We start from the raw sequence: 24,381 nt of genomic DNA, 5'->3' as shown, positions 1-24,381 counted from the left end.
CAAACACCTTCTCAGCCTCGTTAGCATCCCGACGGGCCTCGGCCACCCACGACCGAAGATTGGCTGCCTCCTCAGTGAGGGGAGTCAGCTCAACCTCCCTTTGTTGGGCAGCAACGAGCTGAGCTATCACCTCCCCATGTAGCCATGCGTCCTCGACGAGGCGGTCCTAGGCTTCCTTCTATTGACAAAGGAACAGAGATTTCTGCCGGCTGTGAGCTATAAGGGACTGCAGGGAGATGATGGTTAGGATACAAAAAGTATATAGAGGAAGAAAAGGGTAAAAAGTAGGACCAAGCAATAGCTAATCGGAGGGAACAACAACGTCGCATAATGCGCCCGTGGCATGGTCCAAGGCCTCGAGCACGAACGTGATCCCTACATCGAGGATCCCCCACTCCATGCTCTGGCTTGCCTAGGTGAAGTGTGGAAGGGCTTCGTCATCCTCGATGATCCTTCGGTTCACGTCATGGGCCACGGCATGCGCACACCCACCATCTCCGTGGCGTTTGATCTCTCGCTCAAGCTCTGCGTGTTCTTGCTCGAGCTAGAGTCATGCTTCCTCGATCTCTTGGTGCCAGGCCTTTAGCTGCTCTACCCATAGGCGAGGTCGGGCCCTTGCATCCCCCTCGACCTCATTATCGAGGTCGTTCACTAGGGTAGCCTCTCCCTCGTGGATGCTTTCGATGTATCCTTCGGGGGTACCTGCCATGAAACATTCATGAGAAGGGTGATGGCTTCCCCTGCTAGAGTTAGAGTCAGAGAGCAACCCCGATTCTTCCGTGAGGAGGTCGTAGAAAGATTCCACGACATATTCGGTCATCCCCATGAACTCATCGTTTGCAGGGGGATGGAGGCATGCGTTGCGCCACAAGGTGGCCAACGGTCTCTACGGCGTTGTGGAGACCAGACGGGAGTGCTGTCGGGGCACTTCATATGAGGTATTCTGGAGAGAGTGGCTCCCCTTCGGCAAGCTGCATCATGATGTTGGTGAACGAGAAGGTGAGGTGGCACAGGTCCTCCTAGGACGGTTGGGAACCCAAGAAGGCGTCGAGCTAGCGCTCTAGCCTCCCGTAATCAAAGCCAAGGAGCTAGTAGCTCCCAGGGGTGCAGGCCTCCGGTGTGTGCAGCTGCAGCTCCTCAAGCGCCTCCGCGATCGCGTCAAGGCTAGGGAAGTGGAGAGGTTGGACGGCGGCAGGAGCCTGTGCCAACTCTCCCTCCGTTGTAATGATAAAGTTCAAGTTCCCGAAGCACACGTGCACGCTTGGGACCCAGCTAACATAATGACTAGCCATCCGAGGCCTAATGTGCACGTCGAGATGCGCAAAAAGCCCCTACCTAGCGCGTCAACTGTCGGTGTTTTCAGACCACCAATGAGTAAATTTGTATTTGCGCGTCTAGCTCGAATGGTGTGCTTAGAGGACATGAGGTTTATACTGGTTTGGGCAAAAAGTACCTACATACAGTTCATCACTGCTGCTCGTGTTACTAGCACTGAAAGTTTGTAGTAGGGGTTACAAATAGGCGAGAGAGGGAGAGGATCCTAAGTCTCTAGTGAAAGAAGTGAACGGGTGCTCAGAGCTCAATCACTGCTCAACCATGTTCCTGTGTCGTGCTCTTGTGTTTTCTATCTCGTGATTCGGGTCTTGTGTAGATCTTGATCCCCATTCCCTTCATGGGGCGCCCTGTTTTCCCTTTTATAGGCCAAGAGAAAGCGTGGGTTATAGCGGAGTATAAGGAAAAGAACTAGAGAGAGGAAGGCTACCAGGATCACCGGGTCCTTCTTCTCCTTCATGTGGGTCCTGTGCGATCCTATAGATGTCAACAGGGAGGGCTCCACGTCGTGGCCCTGTCCATCACTAGCGCCATGCGCAGGCATCATCTGCCAGTCATGGCGTTCCATCCCATCCTGGCGGACATCGTCATGAACTGACACGCCTGTCAACGTTCGTACGAGGGTTAGGCAGAACAGCACCAATACGTCCGATGCTGTTCTTGATGTGAATCATCAGGTATGGCCTGTCATGGCCTCAGGTTACAACGAGTCATGTCCGTCTCTTCCCTGGTGTCAGAATTTTGACCTAGGCCCATACGCTTAGACCTGGAGTTGTTGACGGTGATATGGGTCCCTATTGGGTGAGACGAAGCCTGCGACCCTTCGGGGTCGAGCGAGACAGAGCCCGCAACCCTTGGAGGCAGACGAGACGAAGCATGCACTCAAGGGTCGGGCAAGACGGAGCCCACAACCTCGGGATCGGGTGAGATGGAGCCCGTGGCCTTGGGCGAGACTCCCACAGCCTCGGGGTCGGGCGAGACGAAAAATGTGTCCTTGGGGTTGGGTGAGACGTAGCCTGTGGCCTTGGGGTCAGGCGAGACGGAGCCCGCGGCCTTAGGGGAGTTCCTCGCGGCCTTGGGGTCGGGTGAGATGGAGCCCGCGACCCTTAGGGATCGGATGAGACAAAGCACGCATTCAAGGGTCAGGCAAGACAGAGCCCGCGGCCTTGGGCAAGACCCCCGCAGCCTCAGGGTCGGGCGAGACGAAAACTACGTCCTTGGGGTTGGGTGATATGGAGCCCATACCCAAGGGGTCGGACGAGATATGTTAATACGTCTTGCTCTGTCCGAGGAAGTTAGCGTGGGCACTAACTCTCTTACTTTAGGTATTCCTAATATCGATACCCGACAAAAATCATATGTACAAACTTATTTCTATGAAGGCCCGTCCGAAGGGCTCTGAATGGCTTTGTTTTCACAATAATGTGGAGGAGCTGTTAGAGTCCCAAATCAGTAATTTCTTAGGCTCGTTCATTTTCTCGGCGCATCACGGAATCATTTTGGCATGTTACACTTGCAATACAGTAACAGGTAGAAGGAACTAGAGTGTCTAAGAGCTGCACTAAACAATCTCTGTAAGGTTATCTTCAATGGAAGATCCATTACAAAATTTAAACTCAAAATAGGTCTCCAACATAATATCTATAGCCTTTAACAGAGTAGTTATATGAAATATTCATTTTAGGTGCCAGAAGAGGTATAACCCAAATCTGAGTATCCTCTCTCGTGGAGACCTATTTGCAGAAAGGGTTATCTTTTGGGTCTCATTGTTGGAGAAGACTAAAAATAGATATTGAACCATTTGCCTGTAGCGCTATCAAAAAATAAATGGATCTTGTATTTTAGGTCGCGGTTGCCGTCTGAATAAAGGCACAGATATCTACCGTTACCCTTTTTCCTCAACACCATTTACTGATCCCTCATTCAGCCATGTGGACGCTCTTTTGGCCGCACGATCCCACCTCCCTCCCATCCGACGCCTCCCTCGGTCCTCTATAACCTCCCCTCGTCTCCTGCACTCTTCTCCCCACTGATGAGGAAAAAGGGTTAATTGGATCTATGCCATTATAATTTCTTCGTTTCTGAAGAACGTCATTACTATTCACCTATTTGGAAACATGTCATTACAATTCTTCGTTTTCCACAAAAATGCCACTGAATACGTATGGACACAGCCTGGGCCCAGCTGCAGACGTATACGAAGATGTATACTTCATCTCCCTTGTCACTGACACACGGGCCCCACATGTCATCTTCTTCCTCCTCTTCTCCGAATCTCTCTCTCTCCAGTTCTCTCTCCATCCCGAGCGCCAAGCCACCGCGTCACCATTGCCGGGCCTAGCTCGAGCTCCCCGACCTCCCACCACAGACCACCTCCAGTTCCATACGCTCCACCATTGGCACCGCAGCGACACCACGAGACCGCCCCGCTGCTTCTTGTTGTCGATCCGTGCCCACAGCGCCATTGCCGCGCCCTCCCAAGCGCCGCCATGGCTGCACCGGGGTGAGCTCTTCGATCAGCCCCGAGACACCACCGTTCACTTCGCCGCTTCCTCTGTTGGCATCGCAAGGAGATGACCGCTGGCCACGCCGCCGCCACCGCCGCCGCTGGCCCCTCTCCCCACCCCAACCTCCTCCCTGCTCCGCTTCCACAACCCATCAAATCATCCATGTACGGTGTCCAGGCGATCCAGATGAGGGGTGGAGGCCGCTGGTCTGCCCTCGCCGGCTCTGATTCACGACGCAGTCTGCCTTTCGCAGCGCCGGCGCGCTCCACCCCTCCCTCTTCTCGGCTCTACTGGCCCGACACTTTGGCACGCTGCCACGGCAGCCTCGGCGCGGGCAAAATGGAGCAGCCCGAGCAAACCCTAGCGTCGTAGCCAGGCATCGGCACGCGTGAGGCCTCCGGCGCGACCAGATCCAGGTACTACCGTCTCGCCCTTGCTCGCACCTCCGTGTCTGCGTCGCCAGGTCGCTGTCACCGACGCCTCCGCCATCGCACATGCCAAAGGATGATGTCCGTTCTCTCTCTATTTTTTTTCTCCTTTCCTTTGCCAGTTTCCTCACCCTTCGTTGTCCATCTTTATTGATGCAGGATGATTGCGTCCTCACCAAAAGGGCCGGAGACGTCACCCACGCCTCAGCAGCGGAGGCGACCATGTGACCCCCTTCTCTCTTTTCCTCCCTCTGAATGATAAGCTGATGGATAAAGACTCATTCATGTTGTAGGTTTTTTTTGGCTCATCTGTTACCTTTGTCCCCTGTTAGTTCCTGATCCTAATGAACACAATTCTTTATATGTTCTGGACAAGAATAGAACACAATACTTTAAATTTTTGCCTATTATTACTATTTATTTACAACTATGTCTTTGTGGTCATCTATCACTAGTATAATGCCCGTGCTAACGCTACGGATTTTTCTTGAGAATGTCTCTTAAAACAATAAAATTATTTTTGCATAGTCTAATGTAAAAACAATTGTACTAGAGTCTACGTATAATTTTCTAATATTATGACCATCTAAGTTATATTTTGCCTAACTCCTTAATCATCTCTTGAAGATATTCAGGGATGTTGTCGGAACATTCGTTTGCACGACTCGCCAAAACGTCTGCCAAGAATTCCATCCTCAGTGAAGTTGAGAGCTATGCATGGTATATAGATTAACAATAAGTTACTGTTTTCTATGTAGTGTACAATATATAGCTAGAGACTATATATGCTTACATTGTTGATCGGTGGCAATCTTTTGTCGTCCCAGAACTTTATGAAATTGTATACAAGAAAGCCTCCCAGTTTCCTGGACAAGATCAGTTGTTTATTTGATGTAAATAAATGAAATAAATTTTTTTGTGATATAACAGGTGAAATATATTACAACTGGTTACCAGTATTTATTATGTGTAACCTTTGTTACACATGTAGGGTATTCTTTCTTCCAGTCATAAATATTGCCGTTCCACTTAGAATTTGATAGCCCCATGGCGAGACTGAACATTCTAGCCATTGTGTGGAACGTAGGTATATAAGCCATTGTTTGATCATAACCCTTGAAACATGGACCATCTTGAAGGGGGTCCATAATGTGCACGGTTTTGTTTTCCATGTCCATTATGAATAAAATGTACAGTCCGCTTTGATAATATGGTAGTAGAATCTAAAAACAAACATAGAGAATATAAGTGCTAAACAAAATAAATTAATTTTGTACAGTAGTACACATAAAGACTCATGTAGTAGGTGTTCTTCGTGCCGCATCAATTGGATATAAAGACTCATGACCTACAAGTTTTTATTTTGTCATTTCAAGATTGGCAGATATTTCCCATGGACATTAGTTAATGCTGAAGCAAGTGTTAAACATGCTTACCACGCCATTGACTTGCTCATTCCCAAGAAAAAGACAATCCATGTCATCTCTTGCTCCCCAACAATCATCGATTCTGACAAGCAGATGCTTTTTACTTTTTCCTTTCATATATTCAATTACCTCAACATCTTGTTGCGTACACGCATAATCTAGAGAGGTATTATTTTTTATTAATAATTAATTAATTCCCAAATTTAAAGACATATAGGTTTAAATTGATGGTGGATCACCTTGAGGCATGACTTGTACATTGTTTGCTTTCTTTGGCTTATTATACTGAGGCAACACCATCATCTCACTGAGAACATGTATTCGATTTTTATTGGCTTCTAGCCGTGGCGTTTGTACATCATTATCTTTGTACTGTACTTCATTTCCATCCTTTATAATGATCTGCATATGCAATATATAATATCAGTTTTATACGTTGTTCTTTTACATTTAGTATGCAATGGGCCATACGGGTAGAAAATATGAGAGGATATTTGAGTTGCTTGAGAGATTGTTACGTACGTCATCCTCGTGTGCACGCTTCCGCTTCTTGTATCTGTCTTTGGTTTGGACATTTTCATCAGTATAGCCCCGCTCTGGTAGGTGTACTTCTACAAATATTTTTAAAATAAGTACAGTAACATAGCTATAAATAAATGCCTTATATATATTTTATTAAAAAATTGCATGAGGTTGTTGTGCTAATCTTACTCACCAGAAGTAGGTAATGGATCAGTGTGGATCATACATGGCCCTCTACTTCCTGGAACATAATTATCATTTCTGTGTAGCCAATCCGTGGGCTCTTTGGACTCATCAGTGTCCACTATGGTTTTAGTCTCCAAAACATCATCTTCACAATTATGAGCGAGAGTAATTATATCAGCATCGTCTTTGTTTTGCATTTGTTGGGTAGAGGCCTCGATTCTTGCATCACTCTCTATAAACTTTTTAATGTCTTCTGTATCTAGATGAGCAAAGAATAATTAAACAATGATTATTGTAACTGTGGATAACTGTGGCCTAAAGAGCGTTGAAATAGTCTGTATCCATCTATTTCACCTGGTGTATCCATTTCTTGGTTAGAGGCTGATCGCAATTCCTCCTCTTTAACTATCTGATAATTGCCAACAGGTTCGGTTCTTGCCTCAGTCTCTATATCTTTTTTAGTTTCTTCTGTATCCAGCAGAGCAAATCATAAATTATTTTAATTTTGGAAACCAAATTTATGATTTTGGAATATGATTAATAATGAAAGATAGTCTAAGCTGACTAATATAGTCTGCGCTGATGAAATATTATGTGTATCCATCTATTTCACATGGTGTATCCACTTTTTGGTTAGAGGCTGATTGCAATTCCTCCTCTGCAGATATCTGATAATTCCCAACAGGTTCGGTTGTTGCTTCAGTCTCTATATCTTTTTTAGTATCTTCTGTATCCAGATGAGCAAAGCATAAATTAATTTAATATTGGAAACCAAATTCACCTGGTGTATCCACTTACTCCCTGATTTCATGATCAACAAGAAATGCTCATGTGGCAGACCCCTTTTTTGGAACTCGATAACATGAACATAGCAAGAACAACAATTAATGATGTATCAGTTGGTTGAGAAAATGCACAATTTGAACAGTTATTATATCTCACCAGCTGGTGAAGACGCCGGCAATGTTTGGGACACAACAGAGGTAGGGCTATTATTTTGCATTGCAGCTTTCCTCCGTGCTCGGTATTCACGTTGTTTCCTATTAGCTTCCTCCCTTTGTTGATCGGTCATTTCAGCTCTTCGTTTGCGTGCACGTGCATTCCTTGCTTCCCTCCTAGCATCGGCACTGTCCGTAGGTCTCATCTCTGGAGACAAAGGCACATGTTAAAGTCAATATATATAGATGGGGTGTGTAGACATAAAAAGTGTGTTTCCTTTACAAAATAACCATCACTTATACCTAGGTCATTGTCGCTTATGTCCACAGACAGCGTACTGACTCTTGTGTTCGTCGTGCCTACGCCAACATCTCTACTATTTGTTTCCATATCTCCGTTGGAAAATATATTTGGCGTGTTTTCATTCTGTGGGTCGGCAGTTTCGTCAAGTCCTATGATTGGGTGGCACAAAATGGTTGACCTCTACTTAATCAAAACGGGTTATGGTGTAATAATAAGTGTCCAAAAATAGAAAGAGATTAAATACCTATGGACGATGCTGAAGTTAATGGCACCGTCTCACGCAAAGCAGCGGAAGTGCTACTATTCTGGGTTGCATGTTTCTTCCGTTCTCGGTACTCACGTTGTTTCCGATTGATCTCGTCCCTTTGTTCCATGGACATATCAGCTCGACGTTTCCGTTGCTGCATATTCCTTTGCTCCCTCCTCCGCGATTCCTCATCTAAAAATATGAAAACGTCCTTCCAGTAAATAGTGAAAAATATGAAAAGGTTTGCATACGAAAATATTTTAAGCATACCTATGACATTGGTGATATCACCTAGTGGTTCGCGTGTATATGTCGGCGTAATCATTTGGCTGACGTTGGTGATATCACTTAGTGGTTCGCGTGTATATGTCGGCGTAATCATTTGGCTTTGCGCTCCGCGCGTATCTCTCGGCGTAGACATTTTGCTCTGACCGTCGCGTGGATCTCCCGGCGTAGACATTGCCTCTTCCCTATGTACACAATTATTATTATCTCCGCTTAAATTAACATTAACATGGACACAGAATTACCTTGAACTCTTAAGCGTGGTAGCTACGATGGTGTACCCAGGCGTGTAGTACAGGTGATCTCCAGGTTGTTTTAGCAGCGAAACCAATCACCACCGAGCATCCAGAACCTGGAGACAAGCAGGATTAGGTACAACCTCTAGTGACAAGCAGGATTAGGTGTTGTCAACCAGAAGCTACAATGTTAAGGATAAAATGTCACATATAGGTATAGCAATCATTCGATGTTATGATTCATTAGATTTGGGAGGCTCAGTCACACCAAACAAACACAATAGTCATGAGATGACATGATAGTGTAGATAAACATATTGGAGCTATAGCTTTAGCTTCCCAGTGTACACCCATGAAACAGAATCATGTTTTCACAATGGCTTGGCTTCACAGGTGCATCAAGTTTTAAGCTTTGAAACTATGTAGTGCCAAAGTTTACGCAAAGCATTAATCAATTCATTGTCACTGGCTCTAGATTTGAAGAAAGGCAAGGCAAACCTAAGCCCAGGCATGCAGGCATTCAAATAAACCCTAGCCTTCATGGAAATAAAAAAAAGGAAGGCAAGGCAAACCTTCAAGTGCGTGATGTCTCAGGCTTTGTCCGTGGAGGTGGGGGCACTGGCCACGCGCATGATCTCTGTGGAGCTTTTGGAGTCGACGTCGCGGACGGCACTCGATGTAGATCACGATGGAGGGACGTGTCGCCGCCGCTGATCATATGTCGCGGAATCGCCGTTGCTAGTTGCCGTGATCAGGATCCCGGTCGTCCTCCGTCGTGGACGGAAATAAAAAAAAGGAAGGCAAGGCAAACCTTCAAGTGCGTGAGGTCTCAGGCTTTGTCCATGGAGGTGGGGGCATTGGCCACGCGCATGATCTCCATGGAGCTTTCGGAGTCGACGTCGCGGACGGCACTCGATGTAGATGACGATGGAGGGACGTGTCGCCGCCGCTGATCGTACGTCGCAGAATCGCCATTGCTGGTTGCCGTGATCAGGATCCCGGTCGTCCTCCATCGTGGACGGAAATAAAAAAAGGAAAGCAAGGCAAACCTTCAAGTGCGTGAGGTCTCAGGCTTTGTCCGTGGAGGTGGGGGCACTGGCCACGCGCATGATCTCCGTGGAGCTTTCGGAGTCGACGTCGCGGACGGCACTCGATGTAGATCACGATGGAGGGACGTGTCGCCGCCGCTGATCGTACGTCGCGGAATCGCCGTTGCTAGTTGCCGTGATCAGGATCCCGGCTGTCCTCCGTCGTGGACGGAAATAAAAAAAGGAAGGCAAGGCAAACCTTCAAGTGCATGAGGTCTCAGGCTTTGTCCGTGGAGGTGGGGGCACTGGCCACACGCATGATCTCCGTGGAGCTTTCAGAGTCGACGTCGCGGACGGCATTCGATGTAGATGACGATGGAGGGACGTGTCGCCGCCGCTGATCATACGTCGCGGAATCGCCATTGCTGGTTGCCGTGATCAGGATCCGGTCGTCCTCCATCGTGGACGGAAATAAAAAAAAGGAAAGCAAGGCAAACCTTCAAGTGCGTGAGGTATCAGGCTTTGTCCGTGGAGGTAGGGGCACTGGCCACGCGCATGATCTCCGTGGAGCTTTCGGAGTCGACATTGTGGACGGCACTCGATGTGGATCACGATGGAGGGACGTGTCGCCGCCGCTGATCGTACGTCGCAGAGTCGCTGTTGTTGGTAGCCGTGATCAGGATCCTGGTCGTCCTCCGTCGTGCTCCGTCGTGGACTGCTAGCACGGGCCCAGCCGCGGAATCGCCGTTGCTGGTTGCCGTGACGGACGGGCGGGCGTCGGGCTTCCTTTTTTTCGTCGATGACGGACGGGCGGGCGTCGGGCGTGCTCGCGCGGAAGGGAATTTTTGTTTTCTTTTTTTCGTCGATACGGACGGCATTTGTTTCCTTTTATACGGACGGGAGCGTTGAAGCCTCCGTAATGAGTCTCAAGTTTTCAATTATAGTAGAGATAGGCAGAAAAATTTTATCTATATTTATTTCTTATATTTATTACAGATAGGTCTTCAGCGGTTATCTATCATAGGCAGAATGATCTAAGGCATGCATATGTTACTTCTTCCAATCATTGGGTGCTTACTGTACGTTACCTGCGCAGCCAAACTTTCAGTGTCTCAGTGTGCAATAGCCCTTACATATTTTTCGTGGTTTCCTCATTGATTTGCATGGTATGTATTTCATTTTTCAGGCCGCCAAATTAATTTGGGAATACATAACAGGATGCTCTGCCGAATGGATCCATTGAGAAGCTCAATAAACTGAGTGGTAATGATTCATGATGGTTCAATCGATGTACTATTGCAATTGCTTCCAACTTGGGTTATTCCACGCTAATCACAGTTCACATGCTTCGTCATGTTCATGGGTCCACCTTTTTTCCATACAGATTAGAGTTAAGCGATTTTTAATTTCCCTAGGTTTACTCAACCCGATCCATGTCTGTGTTAACAAGCAGGCACTATTCGGGGAAACCTTAATACGAAAAGACGTATAGCCGTACTTAACAATGTTTCGATGCATTTCTCAGTTTTTGTTTCATCAATGGACTACCAAACAAATCAGGAACCACTATACATGTATTTGTTCTTAGAATGTGTTCCTGTCCTTAGAATGTGTTCCATATGTTTTGATCAGGTTGGGAATTCTAGAATCATGGTGTTCTTTTCCTTCTATTATTTTCTAAAGTAGTGAGTTTCTGTGAAGGGCAGGCCTGGTGCAAGCGGTAGAGTCCGACCGGAAGGTCCCGGGTTTAAGTCGCGGCCTCCTCGCATTGCACAGGCGAGGGTAAGGCTTACCACTAACACCTTTCTCCAGACCCCGCACAGAGCGGGAGCTCTCTGCACTGGGTACGCCCTTTAGTGAGTTTATGTACCCCACTGTTCAAGACAAAATTATGTCAATGGTCACATCTTAGTTGTATCTGCATTATTACTATGTAGATGACTACATGTTTGCTCCCAAAATTATTACTTTTCCATGCATAATGCATCATACATTTAATTCTTTATTTAACTGGTTTTGTGATGTAGGCACCAGCAGCGGTGAACTGTCAGCAAGTGATATCTCAGCCTTGCCACCTTCTCATTTACGATGCTCTATTTCAGAATCGCGCCTCCCATTGCATCGACCTATTACGCGCCGGCTTATATTGCCTCCAGGTGATTCATTCATTACTTTTCCCCTCCAATGCAAACTCTTGGTGCATTGGTGGTGCGGCGAATTTTTCTGCCTATAGCGTCACCGTTTAGATACTCATCTGCCAACCTAGCTTTTAAAGGCATTACCAATTCTTTAGATTTGAGATACGACAAACTTAACTCTGCTGTGATGGGTGTACTTGGTGAAACACACAAAGATTCCATGTTTGTTAATATATAAGTATAAACGAGTACCACATTGGTTACCTACATGCACAATGAAGGTTTGCTGTACCATAGCAGGCCATTAAAAAAACAATGACATGCATAAGCATTCCATGTTGTAGCCCACCTTTCATATCCTCAGTTCCGTTATCTATTCGTCCATTTGCACTCACCCAAACTATGCCGCCAGATTGATCATTTCTGTTCTCTCTTTAATAACAGATTGGTCACGATTAAAAACTTCTGCTCAAAGACGGTACAGACGAAAGGCTGTCCTAGCTTTTCGAATAAATACTCATGGAAACATAGGAAATAGTTGGAACAATTGTTGGTATTTTTCCCATCTTATATGTGTAGCCTACAATTGTGTAACTGAAATAGTTTGTTTTCGTACCCAACAGCTCTCACAGATTGTCAGTTGTTCCTGTCAATGCTTTCCCTGCTTCTGGCATCTTTGTTAACTTCAATAATATTATAACGCTTTACAAAATCTCCTACTGTCCACTCGCTGCTTACCTCTATCCTTTATGCAGACATGCACATACATTTATCTGGCCCATTTGTTACTCAGTGCTTATTCTTCACTGTGCTTTGCGTCGTTTGCGAAATCTACATCAGTTCTCTACGTTACCGGTACCTTCACATGCTCCATTTTTGTGCTTGCTAGCCCGCGCAACCATTTTTGTGGAGGGCTCCTTGCCAACAGTCAAGTATTGTGGCGTTGGATACTTAGATATGAAGTACTCCCTCCATTTCAAATTATAAGTTATTCTAACTTTTTTAAGAGTCAAAGTATCTTAAGTTTGACTAAAACTGTGAATAAAATAACAAAGATTTATGACATCAAATAGATATACTATGAAAATATAATTAATGAAGAATTTAATTATACTTGGTTGGTATAGAAATGTTATTATTTTATTATATAAAGTTGGTCAAATTTGAGATGCTTTGTCTTTAAGAAAGTTTGAATGATTTATAGTTTAGGATGGAGGGTATTAGTTATGTACTCCTCATCATTTGACCTTTTTGAGTGAGCAACGTTCTGAGAAGTTCGCTGGGAATTCAAAATTTATCCAAGTGAAAGCTACACGTTTCCGATTTCACATCAATCACGACACTGATGACTGATCGATACACCGCATAAAAGCTGAGTATATTTATTTTATTTCCGCAAACAAGAGCAGCTAGCAGCACTGCATGCCATAGTACTAGAGCACTACTCCAGTTGCACCGACGGATGGGCACGGCAGAGGACAGAAAACAGAGAGAGCACTACTCCAGCAGGCTCAGGCGACGACGCCCGCTCGGCCGCTCCGGCCTTGAGCTGCTTGGCGAAGGCGGCAAAGTAGCTGCCCTGGTGCACGGCCATCTGGAGCTCGGCGTCGCTGGGCAGCCTGCTCCTCCCGTCGGCGCCGGCGAACGTGCCGGACCCGTACGGGCTGCAGCAGCTGACCTCGTCCATGTCGAACATGCCGGCGCCGAACGTGGACCCGACGGGCACGAACCAAAGTTGGGCAAGGTCGCAGCTAAGATATATCACTTTTCGCGCTAAGAAAACTGAAACGCTAATAGCTGGAGATAGCCGGAGATTGCCGCTAAATGAGACGTATTTAGCTGCCGCTAAAATGTTGTCGGGCCAGGAAGTTGACTGTGCGGCCCACTAAAACATGTGCAACCGCCGACCCATTGCCTTGCCCATCAATCCAGCCCAGGAAAACAACGTAACCCTAGCATCTTCTCATATCTCCAACTCAGATCGTCTCTCTAGTCCCCTGCGGCTGCTTCTTCCGGAGATGGTGGCGCGGCGTCCTCCTCCTCCTCTCCCCCAAGCGGCGGCCTGCGAGGGGCTTCCGCCGCAGTCGGTGGCGGCAGCTGCTTCGAGCGGAGGTGGCCTGCAACGGCTCCTTGGAGGAACTTCAACAGCGGCTTCTAACGGCCACGGCTTCCGGCGGTGGCTTCGAGCGGAGGTGGCCACCACCGGCGGTGGTAGCTTCGAGTAGCGCTGGAGGCACCTTCGAGATCTTCTCTTCGGTTGCGGCGTTGCAGAGGTGACCAGCGGGCGGCGGCCATGCCCTTCGGCTGCGGTGTCACGGATCTGCCAAGCTTCTTCTCTGCTCAGCGGTCAGCGCTCACCATTCTCCTCTCTATTTTTTGCTTGTATGTTGTAGATCTTACTATATGTGAACAAGATATCAATATTTGTTACCTGGGATCTCTCCTGTGAACTGGTTATGAATGAATTAGTGATGGTTATCAAGTTATGCCAATGTCTTGTGTGTTTTTTTCCTATTTTTTACAAAAACAGCTAAATGGCTTAGCTGCAGCTATCTCCGGCTATAGCTACGTTTAGCTGCCGAGGAGGTCAGCAGCTAAGAGGTTTAGCCGGAGATTTAAAACCTTGGCACGAACACCATGGCGTGGTGCGTGAGCTGCGACACGGCCGTGAGCGCCGTCTCCTCCTGCCCGCCCGCCGCCTTGGGTGCCCAGCGAGAAGAAGAACCCCGCGGGCTTGCCCGCGAGCGCCTGCGTCTGTCAGAGCCCGCCCGTGGAGTCGAAGAGCGCCTTCATCTGCGCCGCCATCATGCTGAACCGCGACGGGAAGCCGAACAGGGATGCCGTCGGAGTTGGCCGGCCAGCTGCTTGCCCGATATCACTGGGTGCTTGTCGCTCTTGGCTGGCGCGTGCATCTTCGCCAGCACCTCCTCCGGCAGCGTCTCCCCCCACCTGCCAGATGGTTGCCTCGACGCCGTCGACGGAGTCGGCGCCCTTCTTGATCTCCTCCGCCTGCCTCGCCACGTGGCCGTACGTCGAGGACCTGATCAAAGTCAGCAGCAGCAGCAAGAGCATGATGAATAGTAGAAACATTGCCAGTGAGTACTCGTACAATCGTACGTATATTTAGTACAGCATTGCAATGTGCTTATGATTAGGTTGTCCACGCACACGACGTAGATCTTTGTCACCGCCATTGATCATCGATCGCACAAGCTTGTCGTCTGCGTTCTTCCTCCGTCAGTTCTTGCTGTGTGCAGTGTGCTGCTTCGTGACTCCACACCGAGCGCGCGTTTATATAAGAGTCCGCTGCAAAGCTGAGCACGACGGATCGGAGGTGATTTGGGCACTGGGCACCATCTCATTTGGGCGGTCAAAAGCCGGCAGCCGGCGGCTCCGTGGCTTGCTGAGGAGATCAGTGGCGTCGCTGCTGACGTCGCTCCTCGTCAAAGTGTATATATACCAGAACAAAGGGAAACTGAGGCTGGGTACATACAACATATATACTCCTATATAACAAGCGCTAGCTAATGCAAGGGCAAATACAAATTTCACTGAAAATATTTAATTATTTGAAGATTTCTACAAACCAAATTGAATTAGCATAAAGAGAGCTGAAACTAAGTAAGTACTCCGTACTAGCTAGGATTCAAAATGAATTTTAATTGCTTTGAACCCAAACTTGTGTGACGGCACTGGGTGCGGGGCGACAATCGAGCGGCACGCGCGGAACCTTAACAATCGCTAGCGTGAATACCGAAGACGGTGACAGTGGCAAGGGCGATGCGTGGGCTAGCCATGGCCATGAGAGAGAGGTGAAAGAGGATAGATGGAGCTATCATGTAGGCTTAGACCCGTTTTGGTGACCAGTGAGACCAAAACAGAGATTAAGCACCAAAATAATGCAATTTGTGAATACAAGGATCAGCATAATACACAATTAAAAGGTCCTTGTGTGGTTTTGGTAATTGAGTGACAACCTAGGTAGACTAAGTGTGTTTATGTGAGATACACATGATACAAGATCAAAAAATCTTATGTGTGGTATCTCAAGAAGCCCTACACAAGATACAAGTGGTATTTACAAATGGTGCCATTCCAACAATCAAGTGATATCCATAAAAAATGCAAGATTCAAGCCTCAACCATCTACCCCAAATGCATACATTTGCATCGATAAGAAGCACACCTTTTATGGAAATTGATGACAAAGGGGGAGAGATTGTACAAAGATATGAAAGCTTTGAGATTGAGATTGTACAAGGAGGAGAGATAAGACTTAAAAGCTTAAAGAAGTAGATGTTGGACATGGACATGGACAAAGAGAGAGCAACATTAAAGAAAAGAGATGGATCAAAATTCTTGAACAAGAGAATCACACAAGTAGGGGGAGCAAGCTCATGAACTTTGATTGATTGCATTTGATATGTGTATATTCATGTGCTTGCTTGCATTGCATAAGCTTTCAAATTCAATATGCATGCTTGTGTGGTGTATGCTAGTTGTCGAACTTGAATGATGATTTGATAACTAGCATGCATAGGATGATAGCCAGACACTTAGTATGATTTTCAAGTAATGCTAGTACCTTGCTTTTAATGTTGATTTCACAAGGTATCTAGTGCTTTTATTTCCAAGTGATATCTAGCTAACCATGGTGCTAAGGATGAACTTAAAGGTACAACTCCGATTGGTACACGCTTTAAAAGTTTATTCTATACACCTTAGCATCATTTAGTAGTAATTACTCTCCTACAATTTTAATCTATGCATATGTACGAGCTTCAAATCAAACACTCTAGTACATATGTAGGGGGAGCTAATACTACCATCTCGGTTTGTGGTACTTGTCCAAAATCATTTTCACATGGTAAAATTGCTTGGGCAAGCAACATGAATCTAAAAGAGCTTAATTTCCATATCTTTGTAGAGTTGTCATCAATTACCAAAAAGGGGGAGATTGAAAGGTCTTTGTGTGGTTTTGGTAATAGAGTGACAACCTAGGTGGACTAATTGTGTTTATGTGAGATACACAGGTGATTAGTCTACAGGTACATATGTGTGAGCAACATATACCATGAAGGTGAAAATGACTTGAAGATGTTGCAAAGCTCACACATGTGATGATGAAGGAGCTCATTGCACATGACACATGACATTGAGTCATGTGATCAAGGTGGAGAAGATCGAGACAAGACTTGGCTTGATGGACCGGTTGCAAGCGTGAAGGGCAAGTCGGAGGCTTTAGAGCGATGGACCGCTTGGCGGTGAAATTTGAGCAAGACTTGGCGTCGATGGACGAAGGCAACGGTGAAAAGTAAGTGAAGTCAAGATCGATGAACCAATATGATCACGTGATGATATGAAGTGGATCATATCATTGTTGATCATGTTGGTGCATGTGTTGCATCGACATTGGAGGAGATGGAATGGAATGCGCAAGGCAAAGGTATAACCTAGGGCATTTTATTCCACCGGTCATAGGTGTGTAGAGAAGTTGATGACTGGGTTTAGGATAGATGGCCATACTATCAAGAGGAGCAAACTTGTTTACATATCGGTCATCTAAGTGCCACTCGAGTGATTTAACTTTGCATCGTTGCTAGGATTGAGTGGCGTGGCAAGTTGAGTAGCTAATCCTTTGGAAAAGGTTTGTGAAAATGCTAACACACATACACATGGTGGTGTACACTTGGTGGTGTTGGCACATTTACAAAAGAGATGAAGTTGGAGTTGATGTGGATCAACTTGGCGAAGGAACGAAGGCATGGGTTCGAACTCCACCGGCGGAGTGTCCGTCCGTAGAGTGGGACAGTCCGACGGTGCCACCGGTGCCCTATACAGAAAAGATAGGGTCTCATAGAGTGCACCGGATGTTGGTCACGTGGTGACCGGACGCTGGGGTCCTACGTCCAGTCAGTGGCGGCAGAGAGCGTGTAGGTGTCGGTCTTCGACCGGACGCTGGCGCTAGAAGTGATCGGACGCTGGCAAGGTGCGTCCAATCAGGCTGACGTACGGTGACGTAGGTGACACAGAAAAGTTGGAGAAGGACCAGACGCTAACGCTACGTCCGATCGTGACCGACCAGACACGTCCGGTCGTGACTAGTACCTTACTGGAAACGACCGGACGCTGGGGTTGCTGCGTCCGGTCATCACTTGACCATTGAGATCAAGTGATTGAGGTTGAATGGAGGCAACATGTGGCGAGCATCCGTTGACCGGACGCTGAGGTCCTGCGTCCAGTCGATACGATCGGAGCGTCCGGTCATCCCGAGTTTTACCCAGTGAAAGGGTAATGGCTAGTTTAGCATGTGGGGCTATAAATAGAAGGTGGTCTCGGCCATGGCTGGTGCTGAGCACCTTAGGAGACTTTGTGTCCATGCTTGAGAGTGCTTGGGAGTCCTCCATCTCACATATGCTTGATAGTGATCATCCGATTGTGTGAGAGAGCGATTCTATTGCAATTGCATCGTGAGGTTGCATCGAGTGGCACTAGGTGATCGAGTTGCAAGCCGATGGTGCTTGTTACTCTTAGAGGTTGCCACCTCCTAGATGGCTTGGTGGTGGTCTCCGTCGAAGCCCATAAGAAGCTTGTGCGGTGCTCCGGAGAAGAGCTTTATGAGGGGCATTGTGCTCGCCCCGTGGGAGCTGTGAAAAGCAACTTTAGTAAAGCGTGTCATTGAGCTACCATCACTTTTGGGGTAGGTTCTTGCGGTGTCCGACGTGCGGGCTTGACGGGTGATGCCAATTAGCTGCTGAACCACTAAGTGAGCGGTCGACACAACGGGGACTAGCGTGTTGGCAAACACGTGAACCTCGGGAGAAAAATCACCGTGTCAACCTTGTTCTTCCCGTTGGTTTGCATCCTCGTTACACAAGCTTGTAATTACTTTTATATACATTGTGCTTGTGTAGTTGCTCTTGTATTTAGTTAAGCTTGTGTAGCTCAGTAGTTACCTTCTTGCTTGTGTAGCATAGAAGTGGCTCCCTTGCATGGTTAATTTGGTTTGTGTAACTTTGTTAGTCACATTGCTTAGTTTGTGTAGCTAAGTATTTGCGCTCTCTAATTTAGCATTGGTTGCCTTGTTATTGAGTATTGCTAGTGAGCTTAGGTGGCTTTGTGCTTTTGCTTACTAGCTTGTGTAGGAGCTCCCTTATTGCTTAAAGTACTAGTGGCATAGGTTTGTGTGACCTTGCTTCTAGAATTGGTTAGGTGAGATCTAGCTAGCTCGGCCCCTTTGTTGCTTAATTAGTATCTTTGAAAGGTGCTAGAGAACATAGATAGATGGGTGTAGTTTTGGCTAGACCGATAATTTTAATTCCGCACTTATTTCGGTTAGTCGACGCCATTAATTTTAGAAAGGACTATTCACCCCCCTTTAGTCCGCCATCTCGACCTTACAACAATGCACAAGTTTAAAGACCGGCTATGAACTTTCTTCACTATAAATTATAACGGTGTATACTCACAAAAAAAATTATAACGGTGTTAGTGAGCGGGCGGCATGTCGGGCTGTAGTAAAAAAAGAAAGAGTTAAATGCTCCAGAGACCCATTAACTTGTAAGGAGGTTTTAGTTGGGTCCATCAACTTTCAAAGTAGCTTTTTGGGTTCATAAACTTTTAAAATGGTTCACTGCAGGTCCATACCTATTTATTTAACCTTAAATTCAAAGTACATTTGTAGAAAACCCCTTCCCGCACCACGTCACGTACGCGGACGGCTCTGTGGCGCCCGTCATCGCTGCTGCGGGCGCGCTGGCGAGCCGCTGCTATGGCCATGCGGGCCCAACTGGTAGCTCGCTTCCCAGCGCCCTCCTCCAGCCGCCACTCTTCCTCCTCGCCGTGACGCGCCAGTGCGCGGCCGCGGTGCCCGCGCTGTGGAGGTCCGGCCGCGGTCGCTCCACACCCGGCTCGCGCGTCTCCCCGCACCGACCTGCCTCGACGCCATGGAGGTGCTCGCCGTCGATGCACCACCCCAGCAGCCAGATGATGTTGCGGTGCCGGAGGTGGCCCAGCACCTCCACCTCGGCGAGCATGCTCCTGTTTCCATTGCTGTTGCCATCCGCGTCAGCTGATGGCTCCTTCCGCCAGTGGTGGCTCCGCCGCCGGAGTTCCTCCTCCTCACTCCTTGTGCGCTGATGGCTGGCGCCACAGCTTCTTCACCGTGATCACCTCGCCGCTCGGCATCTTCGTGCGGTACACCGGCCCGACAATGACATTGGGGCGTGCACGTGCGCCACCTGCGCTACCGCCGCTGCAGCCAGCGTGCGGTGACGGTGAGCACCGCCATCCCCGCGAAGGCCACCACCACAGCGGAAGTCCACATTGTCGTGGTGCGCTGACAGGTCTAGAGCCTGCAGCGCGTGGAGGCGGGACCACCGCGGCGGTATGGCACCGGCGAGCCGGTTCTTCAATAGGAACAGCTTCTCGAGCCGCGCGAGCTCGCCGAGCTCCAGCGGCAGCGGGCCGGACAGGTTAGCGAAGGCCACGGCAGCGTGCATGCGCGTGTGGCGAGTCCGAAAGCTCGAAGGAGCTGGGCGGCCGAAAGCTCGAAGGAGACGGGCGGCGAGTCCGCGATGCATGCGTGTGTGGCAGCGTGCTGCGCGACTACGGGCGCACAGGTGCCAAGGCGGGGCATGTGACCGACACGAGCACCCAAGAGCAGCCGGTGTCGATGACCAGGACAGGCAACACACAAAAGGTGGGGCTTTGAGGCTGGGTGCTCACTGGCGGCTAGCTGGCGGACGACCACACGGTGCAGGCAGGGTCGAGGCTGTGTAGGGGTCGCCGCTGTGTCGAGGAGCGGCCGTGGCAGTCCGGGTCGAGCTCACGTCCACGAAGAATAGGGCGACGAAGGATGGCGGCTACGGGTCCCTGACGAAAACGGAGAAGATGGAGCACCAGGATGTTCAAGTCTTGTGTGAAGGTAACGGTGGAAGGAACGGGCCATGGTCACAGGCGTACCGGCGAGGGCAACTTCGACAGTGGTTCGGCGAACGCGGGGGCCGTCGGTGAGGCTGTAGGCATTGGCACCGCATGGCCACGACGGAGAGCACCATGCCCATGCCCATGCGCTGGAGCAGCGTGACGCCGCCCTCGACGCCGATGAGCTTGCGCAGCCATGACACCACAAGGCGGTCGTAGAGCGGGATCCACACGGCGAGCGCCAGCATGGGGAAGATGGTGAACGACGCCGGCGGCACCTCAAAGCAGACGTAGGTGTTGGTCTGCGCGAACGCCACGTAGTAGACGATGCAGGTGGCCCACACCAGCATGATGCGGAGGACGATGGTCAGGGTGATGTAGTACCGGTTGAAGAAGCTGTTGATCCCGCGGCGGCCGGACTCCGTGCGCGGGTCGAACTGGTCGGCGCCGAACGGCAGGCTGCACGGCCGGATGCCGCCCGCACCCACCACGATGAACAAGAACGACAGCGCCAGCACCGCGAACTGTCCCCCCATCGTGCCCGTGCACTGCTGCCGTTGATCCCGCCCGCGCCCACCACGATGAACAAGCTGTTGATCTCGCGGGACGCGAACGACAGCATGCCGGCCGTCAGCATCAGGATGATCATGCCCTGCATGCCATCGAGATCAGAAAGAGTTCCCACACCGAGATTCAGATTTCAGCCTGCCGCAACTAACTACTGCAAATCAAGTTCTTACGTACGATGACTGATGGGTGAGCGCATAGAAGATAAAGAAAGGTAGGGGGTTTTCTATAAATGTGCTTTGAATTTAAGGTTAAATAAATAAGTATGGACTTGCAGTGAACTATTTTAAAAGTTTATGGACCCAAAAAACCACTTTGAAAGTTGATGTGCCTAACTGAAATCTCCTCACAAGTTAATGGATCTCTGGTGTATTTAACTCAAAAAGAAATTTAAGTGTAGAAAGAGCTCCAAACACTCGAGTGTTCGGTAGAGAGATTCCATCACAAAGATCAAAGTGCACGCGGATCGGAAGAAGCGTGCACTCTCTTTCCCTCGCTAAGAATAGACTCGCGCGGGTAGGGGCGTGGCGCACAACAAAACGAGTTGAATCGCGCGCCTGCCAGGTGGGGCCGAGCAGTTAAAACGGGTGGGACGCCCCCTTTCCCTCGGAAAAAGGAGCTCCCACCGCTAATCTATCGTCCTCCTCCCTCCCTCCCCGCGGCCGGCCACCACGCCGTTGCTGCTGTTCTCGCGCGCTCTCCGCCTCTTCTCTCGTAGTCGTAGGTGCCGTCGGAGCTTGCTTTTGGGGAGGTAGGTAACGATCGAGCTAAGCTTTAATTTCTTCCCACACATCATCATGCATTGTCCGCATTTCTGGTTCCTTATTGTCGCCGATCGATTTCTTGCATTGTCTCTTCTCTCTAGCTCCGTCGTGCCTCTAATATGAAGAGAATGTGACCATCCATTCTGTGATGCTTAATGCGGAATACTCCAGGTCGTGCGGCATGATCTGCTGACCGACCCCAAATCAACCCGGCCGCGCATCGACCGTCGCCGCCGCCATCCAGTCCGGCGAGGAGGAGGAGAAGGAGGAGAGGAACCGACAAATTAAAGATGTCTTGCTGCGGTGGCGCCGAGGAGGACAGCTACGGCCCGCCGGCCAACCAGGCGGTTCCGCCACCCAATGCCAACGCCCCCGGTACAGCTTCAGGGCATCATCACCGTCGATGTCGTCTGACCACCACCGCCTTCTCATCTCAATCCATGCATGGCGCATGCAGGCAATAGAGGCGGGCCGAGAGGACCGGGCGCGCCCAGGGTCGGCGGCCCCGCCAAGCCCGTCAGCATCGACGTGCCCGCCATCCCCTTCGACGAGCTCAAGAAGATCACCAACAACTTCAGCGACCGCGCCCTCATCGGCGAGGGCTCCTATGGCCGCGTCTACAACGCCACGCTCAGCGACGGCCGCTCCGCCGTCATCAAGAAGCTCGACACCAGCGCCTCGCAGGACTCCGACACCGACTTCGCCGCGCAGGTGCGGACGCGCGGTGCATGCCTGCCTGCCTTTCGTCATCTTCCATTTCCTCCTTTCTTAACGTTGATCGTGACGTTTCCGTGCATTGCCGGGCGCCCTCGTCTCCATCTCCATCTCCATCGTACAGATAGCGATGGTCTCCAAGCTCAAGAACGAGTATTTCCTGGAGCTCCTGGGGTACTGCTTGGAGGACGGCAACCGCATGCTAGCCTATCAGTTTGCCACCATGGGTTCTTTGCATAACACACTACACGGTTCGTAGCTCTGACGATCCATGCATCTCTTCTTCGGCCGACGGTGATCTGACATTGTTCAGGGAACGATCCATTGATTCTGGCATTGTTTTGTTTGTGCAGGGAAGAAAGGAGTTCAGGGTGCGGAGCCCGGCCCCGTCCTCAACTGGGCTCAGCGAGTGAAGATAGCTTACGGAGCCGCGAGAGGGCTAGAGTACCTGCATGAGAAGGTGCAGCCGTCGATCGTTCATCGAGACATCCGGTCCAGCAACGTCCTCATATTCGACGATTTCAGCTCCAAGATCGCTGATTTCAACCTGACCAACCAGGGGACCGACACCGCCGCGCGGTTGCACTCCACTCGCGTGCTAGGGACTTTTGGATACCATGCCCCAGAGTAAGATCCATGAAGAACGACGATAGATCTGGCATGGCAAATTGTGCAAGTTTTTCTTTTGTAGCAGTAGCCTTCTTAGTTATTGGTCGTTCTTACCCAGGTTGGTATTTGGATCATTTTCTCAGATACGCTATGACAGGCCAGATCAACCAAAAGAGCGATGTCTACAGCTTCGGCGTGATTCTTCTAGAGTTGCTGACCGGAAGGAAGCCGGTCGATCACACCATGCCGAAAGGCCAACAAAGTCTTGTTACTTGGGTAATTATAATGTGGTTTGTTTAATTTGTTTCCTTTCTGAAACTCATCATAGTATGCAAATGCCAATAGTCTCCTGACTGTCAATGTCTATACAATCGTGTGAGTAGGCCGCTCCAAGGTTGAGTGAAGATAAAGTGAAGCAGTGTGTTGATCCCAAGCTCAACAGTGACTACCCTCCAAAGGCTGTTGCAAAGGTAAACAAAACAAGAAAAAGTTCTAGCGCTTGGGTCATATATATGTTTCCAAGAACTTTTCAGCTGTTTGCCGGATATGCTACAGGGACTTACTGGCATTTTCTGAATTTTCAGTTGGCAGCAGTTGCAGCGTTGTGCGTTCAGTATGAATCCGACTTCCGACCAAACATGACCATCGTGGTGAAGGCGATCACGCCTCTTCTAAACGCGCCAAAACCAGCCGCTCCAGCAGCAGCGCCACAATCCTGATCAACCAGATGACAGACAGAATTAGCCTGCGCATCTCTGACTCCTGAACACGGTTTCCCTCTGTTTCTGATCGTAGATGTATGTTTAAGGAACCACGCATCCTTGCTCCATCGATCCAGCGCCTATGCTTTTGTAAAAAACCACTAATCTGCTGGTACTGCAGGACACATATAGGGGAATTTTGTAAAATGTTAATCCGGTACTCTGAATTCGTGTGCTTTTTTGTTTGTTTGTCTTGTGATATAACACATGTGCAGTTTTAGAAAGTACACATGCTGTCTCCAGCTAGAAAAGTAGACATAACCTCCAAATTCTTTTTAATTCACATAAAGTGATACTGAACAAAAGCTTGCTAATTAAGTTCTAACGACTGGTGTTGCGAATAATATATATGTAAATTTCCTTTTGTCACTCTTACAACTTGATATTTTAGCTGTTTTTCCTCCTAAATAAAACACTTGACAAGCATTGCATGGCACACACCTTGATTCTAAGTGTGGTCATG

At 48.7% G+C, this 24,381-nt stretch overlaps 3 protein-coding genes, 2 long non-coding RNA genes and 1 pseudogene across 5 annotated transcripts; 2 read left to right on the top strand and 4 right to left on the bottom strand.

Moving 5' to 3' along the window:
* Positions 1-4,858: 4,858 nt before the first annotated feature.
* LOC136465757 (uncharacterized) lies at positions 4,859-5,556 on the bottom strand. Its single transcript, XM_066464367.1, has 4 exons — positions 5,545-5,556; positions 5,222-5,490; positions 5,061-5,133; positions 4,859-4,978 (listed from the first exon to the last, which is right to left on the bottom strand). The coding sequence occupies exons 1-4, from the start codon at positions 5,554-5,556 to the stop codon at positions 4,859-4,861; spliced, it is 474 nt and encodes a 157-aa protein (XP_066320464.1).
* An 8-nt stretch (positions 5,557-5,564) lies between these two features.
* LOC136464940 (uncharacterized) lies at positions 5,565-6,070 on the bottom strand. Its single transcript, XR_010761303.1, has 3 exons — positions 5,934-6,070; positions 5,704-5,852; positions 5,565-5,615 (listed from the first exon to the last, which is right to left on the bottom strand). It is a non-coding gene; the product is annotated as an uncharacterized lncRNA (long non-coding RNA).
* A 922-nt stretch (positions 6,071-6,992) lies between these two features.
* Positions 6,993-8,351, bottom strand: LOC136465756 (uncharacterized). Its single transcript, XM_066464366.1, has 5 exons — positions 8,162-8,351; positions 7,889-8,083; positions 7,644-7,793; positions 7,345-7,548; positions 6,993-7,129 (listed from the first exon to the last, which is right to left on the bottom strand). Exons 1-5 carry the CDS (start codon positions 8,349-8,351, stop codon positions 6,993-6,995), a joined length of 876 nt encoding a protein of 291 aa, XP_066320463.1.
* A 2,126-nt stretch (positions 8,352-10,477) lies between these two features.
* Positions 10,478-12,246, top strand: LOC136463614 (uncharacterized). Its single transcript, XR_010761046.1, has 4 exons — positions 10,478-10,519; positions 10,627-10,703; positions 11,468-11,596; positions 12,023-12,246. It is a non-coding gene; the product is annotated as an uncharacterized lncRNA (long non-coding RNA).
* A 773-nt stretch (positions 12,247-13,019) lies between these two features.
* On the bottom strand, positions 13,020-14,772 carry LOC136465755 (quinone-oxidoreductase QR2-like; annotated as a pseudogene).
* Positions 14,773-21,670: 6,898 nt separating this feature from the next.
* LOC136463613 (probable protein kinase At2g41970) lies at positions 21,671-24,083 on the top strand. The gene is made up of 8 exons (XM_066462596.1): positions 21,671-21,821; positions 22,006-22,209; positions 22,292-22,545; positions 22,673-22,799; positions 22,902-23,175; positions 23,301-23,433; positions 23,541-23,627; positions 23,742-24,083. The coding sequence occupies exons 2-8, from the start codon at positions 22,125-22,127 to the stop codon at positions 23,874-23,876; spliced, it is 1,095 nt and encodes a 364-aa protein (XP_066318693.1). The 5' UTR covers positions 21,671-21,821; positions 22,006-22,124; the 3' UTR covers positions 23,877-24,083.
* The last annotated feature ends 298 nt before the right edge of the window (positions 24,084-24,381 follow it).

Source organism: Miscanthus floridulus, chromosome 7 (genome assembly GCF_019320115.1).
Source record: "Miscanthus floridulus cultivar M001 chromosome 7, ASM1932011v1, whole genome shotgun sequence".
NCBI lineage: Eukaryota > Viridiplantae > Streptophyta > Magnoliopsida > Poales > Poaceae > Miscanthus > Miscanthus floridulus.
The sequence above is the reverse complement of the archived record's forward strand: the minus strand, read 5'-3'. Positions and strand labels throughout refer to the sequence as shown.